The sequence below is a fragment of the Fukomys damarensis genome, unplaced genomic scaffold (assembly GCF_012274545.1).
Source record: "Fukomys damarensis isolate Sample0158 unplaced genomic scaffold, DMR_v1.0_HiC HiC_scaffold_4, whole genome shotgun sequence".
Taxonomy (NCBI): Eukaryota; Metazoa; Chordata; class Mammalia; order Rodentia; family Bathyergidae; genus Fukomys; species Fukomys damarensis.
The window spans coordinates 9,591,707-9,604,694 of NW_022900916.1; the positions used below are offsets into that span (position 1 = coordinate 9,591,707).

The window sequence follows — 12,988 nt, forward strand, 5'->3', positions numbered from 1 at the left end:
TATATATATATATATATATATGGTACATGTGTATATATATGTGTGTGTGTGGTATATGTATGTATATTTTAGGCATTTGAAATCTTGGTAAAATAATAAACAGATTGAGAAGTTTGCTTCAAGCTGGCCCATTCCATTAAAAGTAACTAATCTTAATTTCTCACCTTATGGAATACCTCTTGGATTCTTTTAATATTTCTTTGCTATTATTCTAGTTCTGTACTTTTTTAAACTAAGTCTGAAATGTTGGAAAAGCCTCTTAGTTTGTCATTTTGCTTTTGTTTTCTTAGCTTCTTTAATTAATACTCTATGCTACTGAAATCATTACATGCTGACGGGAAATCTGCACACATCCCAACAATCTGAGTGCTATATATTCTAACTATACTTCATCTACCTTTAACTCCTCCCCTGATTTCACAAAATGAATAGTGTCTTCATATATATTGACTGCTATCTGGCCACCTTCTCCTCTTATCTGCCCACTGATAAATACTACAGTCTCTTCCTTCCCATTTCCCAATGTGAGGTTCTCATCACACCCGTGCTTCTCCAGGTACTTTTCCCATCAACTCCACATGGTGTGGACATCTCTACTTGGTGATTTATAATTTTTACATTTTAAAAAAATTTATTCTGTGCATACTATATTTACTTAGAAATTTTTGTATCCTACATTTGCCCTCTTATTTTTACATCTCAAACTTTTAACTCCCCAAGGACATATTTCTGTGAATGCCTCATAGCACTTTTTCTAGTGCTGAACTCACAGTGGGCACTTACGAAGTGATAGTTAAATGGAATATCAGATATTAAATATTGTTTTAATGTTTTATCTATTCCCCTCACCTTTTTTTCCTTTTAAGTGTCTGGCAACATATCGACTGCATGGGGATCGACAGGCAGCATATTCCTGATACATATCTATGTGAACGTTGTCAGCCTAGGTAAGCTATACATACCTGACAAGATTGCCAGTAATTTTACTGGAAAAATTAATAGGATTTTATTCATAATGTTTAGATTAAGAATTAATGAATCTCTGTATGGTGGTACCTCAGTTCATGAACATTTTTGTTTGTAAAGAATTTTGTTCTCAAACAGAAGCATTTGGCAAAATTTTGTGATTGTTTGTAAACTGCATTGTGGGTTAGGGGTTTAGCTTAGTAGCACCGCACCTGCCTCAAAAGTATGAGGTCTTAAGTTCGATCTCCAGTTCAAAAAAAGGAAAAAAAAAAAAAAAACTCGAAAATAGGAAACTGTGCATTGGGTGACAAACATGACCACAGCCACCTTTTCCACACAAACAGATGTGGCCATCTTTTTCAAAATTGTAGAACAAATTAAGTTCGTGGACTGGGACACCATTGTATTTCATTAATTTTAAGGTGTACTTTTTTGTTTTTATATATACTATTATTTTTCTATACTGACATCTCTGAAATTAAGAATTTTTCCATTGACAGTTTATCATTGTTTTACTTTGTTGGGATTTTATTAGTGATAAATAATAGTGCATTTTCTAAGGGTTAAAACCTCTTTTTTCTCTGGAATATGCTATGCTAAAAAGTCACTAGAACACTGTCTTGGTTACATATATAATTTGGTAGATCTACCATTTTACCTGTCAATAGTATGTGGGGTCCCCCCAATTTCTTTTTTGTTTTTAAATGTATTATGAACATTTTTAAACGTATGCAAAATAGTACAGTGAACTCATATGAATCTCCCACCCTGCTTCAGTCATTATCAACAATTGTAACTGCGTGTTTACTTTTAAGCTAAAATATATGAATTTATTCTTATGGTTTCAGTTTAAGTTTAGGAATGCCAAGTTTTCTTTTCTTTTTTTTTTGGTACTGGGGAATCAAACCTCAGTCCTTGCACTTGCAAGTGCAAGGCAGTGGAACCACTGAGCTAAATTCCCAGCCCAGGAATAAAAGTTTTTATTTAACCGTTTTTATAGTATATACATATCTATTAACCTAGTTCTCAACAATACAAGAATAATGTACTTAAAATGTCATAGTTACTTAATCCTACAGAGTAATAGCACCAACACTTAACACCATGGGTAGGATAATATAAAGCAGTTTAGAACTTTATTCTCCTTGGAGTATAGTTTTTGCGCTGTATAGTTCTGTTTGAAATCCCTTGAAAGAATTACATGAGTTGTAACACCAACTGGATACACACTGACATTATTTGATTATCAGTTTCATTTTGGCAGTTAAACTTTTCGAGTAATTGTCAACTTTATTATAGTTGTAAAAAAAAAATACAGAGGTTTTGTCTATCCTTACCTCATTACCCCTAGTGAGAACACCTTTTGAAACTGTTAATACAATATCATAACTAGGACTTTGACATTGATATAAAGTGAAGGAGTCAAGGTATAAAACATTTCCATTGCTTCAAATACCACTGATCTATACTTCATTTCTATAATTTGGTCCTTTCCAAACTGTCATATAAATGGAACCATATATTATGTGATACAGTATATGAACTTTTTGGGCTGACCTTTTCCCTTAGCATAATTTCCTGGAGAGTTACCTGATTTGTTGCATGTATAACTATTTAACTCTTTATTGCTGAAAGTAGTAGCCCATAATATATATGTTCTCCACTCTGTTTAACTGTTCACCTATGAAAGAACATATGGGTTGTTTATACTTTGTAGATTATTACAAATGAAGTTGCTATGAACATGTGTATACAGATTTTCATGTGAATCTGAGTGATTTTTCCCATGGGATTTATGTCCAAGAGTGTGATGGCTCAGATGTACGGTAGTTGCATGTTTAGTTTTATAAGAAATTGTCAAACTATTTTCCATAAAGGCTATCTACCATTTCACATTCTCACCACAATGTATGAGTAATTTATTTTTTAATTTTGAGAAACCCATTTTTATTTATTTTCGTAATTATATACATTATAATTTTGTAAGAAGTAGTCCTATTATTCTGAAATCAAATATATGAAACAAGGTATATTCAAGTAAGTCTAGCTTCTTTCTTTATTCCTTTTATCCCAGAAGTGACAGTTGTAAAAATGGATTTTTCCTCCCATTGCTTGCTCTCTTACATGCAGATATGTACCCATGTATTTATGTCCCCTCCTTGCCTAGGTAAGCAGAAGCATTTTATACAGAGTACTTGTTACATTTAATTTTTTTCCTGTAAAAATCAATGTTGAAGTCAGACATGTAAAGCATGCATTGAGTACGTACCGAGACCATGTCTCAAAACAAAAAGTGGAAGTACAGAGATCTTAGTAGTATAGAGTGACTCATTTCTTTCCTTACCTTTGAGGCACTGTTTTTCATATACTGTGGTTCATTTAACTAGTTCTTTTTGGAGAGACTTCTTGTCAGTCTTCTGTTGTTTCAAGTAGAAGTAGGATTATTCAGTTACACATTTTACCAAGCCTCCTCCCATAGGAGCTGTGCAGATTTGAATTCCCACCGGTAATTGGAAAAATATATCTATTATCCCAAGCCTCACTGTAAGAGTATTTGAAAAACTTAGAATTTTGCCAGTTTCATTAGGTTAGAATTGGTAACATCAGTATACTCCTTGCATTTCTCTCTCTCTCTCTCTCTCTCTCTCTCTCTCTCTCTCTCTCTCTCTCTCTCTCTCTCTCTCTGGTACAGGGGATCAAACTCAGGTCCTTACACTTGCAAGGCAGACAGCAGAACCACTGACCTAAATCCCCAGCCCACATTTCTGTTAATATGAGTGAAGTTTCTATTTTTTAAAATATTTTTGGTTTCATTTTACAATAGTTGTTAGCATTTCACCACAGTTTTTGCTTTTTTTGTGTGCCAGCAATTATATTCAGGACCTTGAAGCTAAGTGGCAGGCACAGGGCCACTGAACTAAATCTGGATTCTGCCAGATTTTTTTTTTTTTTTTTTTTTTTTTTGGTACCGGGGATCAAACTCAGGTCCTTGTGCTTGTGAGGCAGGCAGTGGAACCACTGAGCTAAATCCCCGGCCCTATGGTTGTTTGGTTTTTTTGAGACAAGGTCTTACTATGTAGTTGAGACTGACCTGGAACTCACTATGTAGCCCAGGCTGGTCTCCACCTCACAGTGATCCTCCTGCCTCAGCCTTCGGAGTGCTGGGATTATAGGCGTGCGCCAACACGCCCATCTTGGTGCCAGATAGTTTTTGATGAAATAAACATCTGTTGATGAATTCAGTAAGAGTTGGTTAAAAACTGGCCATTAGAAGGGCAGTTAGTTGAGAGAGATATGCTTATCATTCTGTGATAACAAGGATTGCTTTGCTGTATGACATACCAGGATGATAATTACATGTCCTAGTAGACATTAAAGCAAGTCTTTACTGAACTGTAATAATTTTAGTCTAGAGCCCTTTAGTCTCTCCTTTTAGAATAATCTACTATTATTTGGTCTCTCAAGTAGTCAGTATATGAAATGAAAATGTTGGGGAAAATGTAAAAAATTACTGTGGATTATGTCATTCGCGGGTAGAGTTTGGTGGGGGTTAACAGGTTAATTTTGCCTATTATGTTCAATGTTTATTATTTCAAGAGTGGGAAGAATTTGAGACATAAGACAATGTGTAATAGACACTAATTTAGCATTCTATATTTAAGAAATGTAATTTATGATTTCAATTGTATTGTTAACTTTGTCTTTTTTCAAAATTTTGCTTTAAATACTGATTTTGAAAAAAATATACTTATTTCTTAGGTAGATAAAAAATTATTTTTTGAGCAGAATGAAATGGAGTCACTTAACTGGCATTACTGCTGTAGTACTAGATCATATCTAAATTGTAAGACAAGAGATGTGGCATATTTCATACTGTTGATTTTCACTAATAATATTAAAGAAATCATAAAGTCACCACATTTAAAACAGATATGCTTTCATCCATCTTTATGAGAGTGTGATAAATAACCATGTTAATATTTTAATGTAGGAGTCTGGATAAAGAAAGGGCAGTGCTCCTACAGCGCCGGAAAAGGGAAAGTATGTCAGGTGGGTAAAGAACCTACACTAAATTAAGATTGGTGTGATGAGAAGATAAGTGCTTGCATATTTTAGCTACATGTAAACCCTTGTTGATAAATTTTGATTACTATTTTGTTTACAGTCTTAGGTGATTTTAAATATTCTTTTTAATGGATTAATGAATGTCTATATTTACTTTAGGAAACATGGAAACTTGAAAACAAAATAAGAAATTTAATCTACAATTTTCCTACATATAGGTAGCTTATTGATTTAAAGAAGTAAAGTATCTTATTAAAAAAGATGGCGATCTGTTAGTTTATTGTATGGAATAGTGTTTTTTTCATGATTAAAAACAGAATTTTCTAAATTCGGTGTGATATATACCACAATTTGCATGTGACCTAAAACATATTTTCTTACAAAGGAGGGGGAGAGGGAAAGGAAAGAAGATACAAAAAAAGGGGGAATAGAGGGAAAAACAAGCTTTTGTAAATAAGGAGTGGAACATGGTCAAAGGGAGGGGGAGAATGGGGAAAAAAAGAAGCAAGATATACCATGTACAGGTACACATTTCATATGATGAATTTGGTCATTATGCATATGTGTGTGTGTGTGTGTGTGTGTGTGTGTGTGTGTGTAAAGAATATACCAATAAATATTTTGCTTAAAAAAATTTCCTAGGGCTGGGGGTTTGACTCAGTGGTTCTGCTGCCTGCCTCGTAAGTGCAAGGGCTCGAGTTCAATCTCCGATACCAAGAGGAAAAAAAAATTGCCCAGGCTGGGTTCAAGCTGTCAATAAAAAAAAAAAAAAAAACAGCATTCAACCATTCCTCTTTGACGAATATTTTGGCTTTTCAATGTGTGTGTGTGTGTGTGTGTGTGTGTGTGTATTTTAATCACAAACAATGCCTTCAGTGAAACCCTCTTATGTAAGTTTTTTGTTTTTGTTTTTGTTTTCTGGTGCCAGGAATCAAACTGAGGACCTTGAACTTGCCAGGCAGGCATGGGGCCACTGAGCTGTGTCCTCAGCCCTTTTCTAGGTTTTTTGAGACAGGGTCTTACTATGTAGTTCAGGCTGCCCTTGAGCTCACTTATAAACTAGGCTGGCCTTGAACTTGCAGAGATCCTCCTGCCTCAGCTTCCTGATTGTGGGATTAGAGGCATGTGACACCACACCTAGCTCATACTATTTTGGCCAGCTCCCTGGAAATGGGATGGCTGAATCAAGTGATTAAGTACACATATAATTTGTTAGGTATGGGTAAATTTCCTTTCACGGGAAATTTTGAAACACCTGGCAATCTGTGCTAGTGCCTGTTTCCTATAGTCATACCATCAGAGCCAGACTTTTGGACTCTGAAGTTTGACATGTGAGAAACGGTTTCCATAGTTCACATTCAAATATTATCTTCTTATGAGTGACATGCTTGAAGATGCAATAAAAGGTACTTACTCTTTGGAAAGATGGTGATAGTAATACTGTCATGTGGAATGCTGTTTTTATTGTTTGAAATAAAAGTATTAAACATTCAGTGACTTTATTCTGCATTTAAAGATGGTGATACCAGTGCAACTGAGAGTGGTGATGAAGTCCCTGTGGGCTTGTATACTGCATTTCAGCACACTCCAACCTCCATTACCTTAACTGCTTCCAGAGTGTCCAAGGTCAACGATAAAAGAAGGAGAAAAAGTGGGGAGAAAGAGCAAAACATTTCAAAATGTAAAAAGGTATTTTTTGCTTCTTGTTTATTTTTTGAGACAGGGTCTTGCTCTTTAGTTTAGGCTGGCCTTGAACTATGTACCACACCTGGCTGTCCTTGCTCTTATTTATTTATTTATTTATTTATTTATTTTTGTTTTTTTGAGATAGGGTCTTGCTATGTAGTTGAGACTGACCTGGAATTCACTATGTAGCCCAGGCTGGTCTCAAACTCACAGCAATCCTCCTGCCTCAGCCTTCCGAGTGCTGGGATTACAGGCCTGCGCCACCACGCCCAGCGTCCTTGCTTCTTTTTAGATGGGAGTAGCTGGGAGCTGAATTTTAGGTTGAGAATGATGGCTAGCAGCTGAACAGGTGGCAGGATTTTAAGCAAGTACTTATTTTAACATTGTAATGCATTTTATAGATTAGGGTAGAATAGAGAAGAAACTTTGCAAACTGCTTTGAAATCATTGCTCTAATGATGCTAATGATAGAAATGCAAAGCCTAAATAGAATAGAAAAGGTTGCTATTTTAGAAAACAGGTGTAACGCTCCTATATTTCATTATTTTAGTAAGGCTTCCTATTTGTTGAATTTCTTACTGGTAGGTTTTCTTTTTTTCTTTTTTTTTTTGTACTTAAATTTTTTTGATAATTTATACCTAGCCCCTGATGGCAGAAGACTATTTATAAGCTAATTTTTAATTTAGTTAATAAAATTTGCTAATGATGGATCACATATGCAACAGTGGTCCCATAAGAACATAAGGTGAAAAACTTCCTATCACCTAGTATTTTTACTGTATGCTTTCTGTGTCTGGTATGGTTAGAAACACAAGTGCTGTTGTGTTACAATTGCCTACAGAAGTATACTGTCTAGTTTGCAGCCTAGATAGGCTACGCTGTCTAGCCTAGATGTGAAAGAAGTTAGACTTTGTAGGTTAGTGTAAGTACAGCCTGTGATGTTTACAAGTGTGAAACAGCTTAATGATGCATAGAATGTGTGACTGTAATTGCTAAGGATGATTTTTGTTGTATAAGGTAAAAAATACTTTCACAGTAAGTATGTTGCTATCATACAGTAAAATTATACCTACGTGTGAAATCAAGGCTTCAAAATAAAGCCAACCCCCAAGTGATTCTTCATGATCTATTTGGTTATTTAGTGGACATCATGTACTTTTAAGTATGTGTTTACTTTTCTAGTTTTACCTTGCTCTTTATAATCAGCTTGACTGTAGCACTCTTAATATGTATGTCTCTCATTCCCTGTTACTTTTCTGCTTGAATTTTATCCAGTGTGGATGATTCACTGTCTACCCACACTCTTGTATCTTGTTTACACTGATTCTTTCATCACTTTGAATATCCTCTTCTGTCTCGTATAAACTGAGGCCCATCTCAAGTGCTACTGCTTCCATAAAACTTGCTGTTTTCCTACTAGACGTCTTTCTCTGCTTTCTTTAATACCATTTGAACCTTCTGTTCCAGCAGTTAACCACATTTTTGCCTTATTTCATTGTTACTGTCCTTATATTTGATAGATTATAATTTACACAGAGACTCTTAAGTTCCTTATAGGGGTTAGGAAGTCACCTTTTTGTGTACAGCTTTCAATTATGTTTTATTTGTTATATAAAAATTACTTGGAAATTTGACTTTTTCTTTTGAGACAGAGTCTCCCTGTGTAGCCCAGGCTGCCCTTGAATTTGCAGTGATTCTCCTGCCAGCCTTCCTACTGCTGGAATTACAGGCATGAGTCCTCAGACATGTGCCACCAGTGGCTATGTGTATTTGTTTTATTGGGCATTTAAAATAATAAATAAATTCTGGGTTTTTATGATTTCATATTTCCTTAGAACATTGTTTTGTATTTTAAAGGGAAGGGATTTTCTCAGGCATTAAATTAGTAGTATTGGATAGGAATTGGAAGGGGGAAAAAGAATCCAGAATTGAACATAAAAGATTGCTTGTTTTGTCCTCTAAAATTGTTATTTGGGAACAATATGTAATAAAAATATTTAGCACAAGAATATTGTTTTGCTTTTCTTTTGGCCTATTCTTATGGCTAAATGTGAATAAAGTTAGCAATAAATATTTTGGACAGATGGCACCTTTTACATATTTATAGAATTCTATTAAAGTATTCTTGGTGTTTTAGCAACTTGATATTGGTGTGAAATATTAACATTAATAAAAAAGAAAGTTTTGACTGACATTTATTTTTATTGTGTTATTTCATAAAACTCTTACAGCAGATATTACTTATAAATATTCTCATACAGTTGAAGTGTCCCTAATGTAAAAAAATCTGAAATCTGGAAAGCTTCAGAATCTGAAAAAAATTTCAAAAAGTTTCAGATTTTGGATTTTAGATTAGGGTTACTCAACTTTCACATTATAGTTTATGCAAATAATCCAAAGCTGCCCTACTCAAGGAATCTAGTCAGACTATCCAACAATTTTGGATAAGGGATACTCAAATCTGTACCGTTTCTCTATCAGTGTTTCCTGTCTACACCAAACATAACTTCTTTCACTATCCATTCGTGTGTGTGTGTGTGTGTGTGTGTGTGTGTGTGTGTGTATCTGTATCTCTGTCTGTCTTGACACAGTTAACACCCAAGCTGTAAAATTTTTAGGTTATCTTTATCTTTGAAATCCGGATTTATTCTCAAAAGCTTTCTATGATTTTTCCTTTGTAATATCTCTGATATGTTTTTTGCCTCTTTTGCTGCTACAAATCTAGTCTAAACTCCCAGTATCTTAGTCATAATACAAGTAATGCTTCCTGTGTTCTTTTCTGTGTGTATTCTGTGTTTGTTTATCAGATTTCCTGTAAATACTGTTCTTATATCCCTCTTCTGCTCAGAAATACTCTATAGATTCTTTACATAAAGTGAAGAAAAATACAGTATCTATCTAGGTCAGAATCATAAAAAAAGCTGACTTTAAATAAGGATTCCATGACTTAAGTGGATTTTTTTTAACCTGTTTTTACCACCTAAGTGGATGTTTTTAGATATCAATCTCGTATCCCACTACTTTTCAGCAGGTAAAGTGGTGTTATATTAACTTTTCCTTGAGTGTTACATAATTTCTTTCTTGTTTCTTGGCTTCTTTGATAGTTCTTTGTGTTCCCGGGCTTATATTCTTTAATTTGTTTATCTGAGCATATGCATTCTGCAAAGTCTGTGTAACTCCCTCCCCTCCGATGATTTATATAAAACTTTTCTTTAAAACAAAGCCTGTTCTCTTTTAACATGTCATCTGCACATAAATTTTCTATGTAAATGTTTTTGGATCTCTGTTGCTGTCTTTAGGTTTGCATAGTACAGGGATTGAACTCACAGCCTTGTCAGGGCTAGGCAAGCTCAACCATTGCGCTACATCTCCAGGCCAAAATTAATTCTTAATTAACTCTGGACCTGGAAGCTAAGTGGGGTTTCAGTAAATATTTCTTGAATACATTCAGCTCTATTTGAACATGATATTTACTCATTAAAGGCAGAAATATTATTGTCTAGTTGCTTTCAGAATTAAAATAATACCACTATCCCCCTTCTATTTTTTATCATTTCAAATTATTGCAGTATTTCTGACATCTTCTCAATTTTTATCATAAATATTTTTTTGTGGTTATAATTTTTATTTTTTTAAAATTTCAGCCGATAGCCAAAAAATTATTATGCATATTAAGGGTATTAAGTAATATTTTATTAATGTTTAAATTAGGTTAAACATTTTTACCTCATTCTTTGTCTTGTGATGAAAACTTTCAAAATCTCTCACTTTTTTTTGTTTTGGTGGTGGTGGTGGTACTGGGAATTGAACTCAGGGCTTTGTGTGTGCTAGGGAAGTGCTCCACCACAGAGCCATATCCATAACCCTCTTCTGGCTTTTGAAATGTAGAGTACATAATATCTACGGTCACCATATTGTACAGTAGTGACAGCTGTAACATTGAGCACATACAATATTTGCAAAGTTTTGTCTAAGTATCATATTATATAAACTCTCATATTCTAAAGAGCCTGCATTATGTTTGTAATAGTACAGATTCTGGTAGGTGCCTTTCTTTACTTCAGCGTTCTCCTAGTTCTACCACTATTACCAATTACCAAACTTATTCTTACTACATTTCAGTGAAAAATTTCAATGAACTCACTGATTCTTAAATATTATATCTTGATTTGAAAAAAGTAATTCAGAATCCTTGGATTATTTTAGGCTTTTCGTGAAGGATCTAGAAAGTCATCAAGAGTTAAGGTAAGAATATTAAATTAATACTACTCTGAAATATCAATTTTTCGCAGCCTACCAAAAAACTGCTTGTCCAATATTTATGTATTCTTCGTTGCTTATTACATGTACAAGAAGTGAGACCTTAGAATTCTAATTGGATTAATATGCCACTCTCAGTTCAACACTATAAAAATAATAAAAAAGGGAAGGTGTGTAAACAATTTGAAATAGTAGAGTTATTAGGATTTAAGTATAACTGCCTTCCATGTTTTTAATAGTATTTTGTGTTAGTATATTTTCATACAAATGAATGTAGAATCATATTAGAAAGTTGAAAATTTGCTCTTTTGCATTATTGGGATTCCAAAGAAGTCAAATCAGTTGTTCTACCATATAATCACTATAGATTCACTACGTAAATACAAACTAGTCACATGTACCTTGAGTTAATTAGAATAAATACATTCTCAGTTTTCTAGCTGCTAAAATTGCTAAGAGAAGTGAGGCTCTGTACATCTGCTTCTTCCCTAGAACATGGATTGGTACCAAGTTAACAGAAAGTTATTTTTGTGTTGTTATTATACCTTTCTGGGTTAGGTAGTAAAGGATAACAAAGTTCCGAAATTGGGAAACATTAAATAGGATGTGAGGAATGTGTTACATATATGTTTTGTTCCTGTAGTATAAAGCAGAATAGTAAGTCATTTTGCCACAGTTCTGGAAAACAGAAAATATTTCCAGCACACCCAAATGATTCTTCTTGCACAGATTTGTAATTCTCAAGAATGTTAATATATATGTCATTTAGCATACTGCAAGTCCAAAGCTCCATAAAATGTTTTTTATGTGTTGAAGATTTTATATTTACTGTGTTAACTTGAATTTATGGAATTTATAGATTAAAGAGTTCAAAGTTGTTTTTTTTTTAAAATTGTTACTGTCTATTAATACTCCAGCATTCCTTCATCTCAGTTTAATCACTTCAACTTTAGGCCACACGGAAAAAAAAAAAAAAAGCACCTTTTACTTAACTGAGATACTTTCCTTAAGTACATGGAGCGGTCACTTCAGAGTGAAGTTTTCTTTTTTTTAATTTTAAAAAGTTTTTGTGTGTCTTTAAAAATTTCTTTAACTTGAAAATATTGGTTTAAAGTCATTACAACCCCAGTAAGTAATTTAATAGTAAATTTTATAAAGTTTAATAGGGAAGAGCTGCATCAAAGAAAGACCATGTCTTTTTCTTAAAAAGAAATAATTTAAACACTGAATAGAATAATAAATCAGAGTGAAACTAATATGAAGTTGTATCTCATAAAATCTGTTCTTTATCAAATGACCATCATAATGTACAATAAAGCCAGTTGGTAAAATAAGCCTATGCCCATCAAAGAGTGAAGAAGCTTATTTTAGTTTATACTTCATTAGAGAAAACAGTGATACTTGTAATAAGATTGGTCATTCGTATGATAGATGAACTGATGGTAAGTTTAGTAATGTGTTAGTATGCACTTGTACATGTCTAATAGGATATATAAGGATCTTTATGAGATGTGTATAAAAATTATTCAGTTAGATTTTTCATATGGAAATTATTTTTTCATAAAGGTGTTGAATAGTTTAAGAAATTATGTGCAGTATTTATAACTAAATTTATTACATGGCCAACTGATGATAGTTCTTGGAGCTGCACTAGATTAAGATACAGTTTTGTATAAAACATGTTAAAGGCATATATCAGAAATAAATAGAGTGAATATGCAGCATGTGTAGTTCACATAATTGCAGATGTATTTTAGTTCAATACTATAGACAAATAACAGCTGATGGTTGTTTTTATAGGTTAGATGTGTAGTGGCTCTCTTTTAAAGAAAATTTATATGCTATCTCTTTTTAGCTATTAGCTGACATTGATCTAAAGTTTAAATATTTGCAGTTTTACCAGTGGCCTTGAGTTGACTGTAGTCCTGACAGTGAAGCGTGAGTGCCTGATATTCCAACTCAGTGTTTTGAGTGTTTGACTCATTTTTGTGGCACGCAGGTGAACGCAGGT

General features: G+C 33.6%; 1 protein-coding gene across 2 annotated transcripts in view; it reads left to right on the forward strand.

Annotated features, from left to right (window-relative positions):
• Nucleotides 1-12,988, forward strand: part of Kmt2e (lysine methyltransferase 2E (inactive)) — an 83,567-nt gene that overhangs the window by 46,057 nt on the left and 24,522 nt on the right. For both annotated transcript variants that reach the window (XR_002025680.2, XM_019208927.2), the window contains exons 6-9: nucleotides 867-947; nucleotides 4,958-5,016; nucleotides 6,548-6,720; nucleotides 10,924-10,962. Coding sequence is in view for 1 of the 2 variants with exons in the window: in XM_019208927.2 (XP_019064472.1) it covers nucleotides 867-947; nucleotides 4,958-5,016; nucleotides 6,548-6,720; nucleotides 10,924-10,962 (352 nt within the window). In the remaining variant the exon portion in view is untranslated. The remainder of the gene's footprint in view (nucleotides 1-866; nucleotides 948-4,957; nucleotides 5,017-6,547; nucleotides 6,721-10,923; nucleotides 10,963-12,988) is intronic.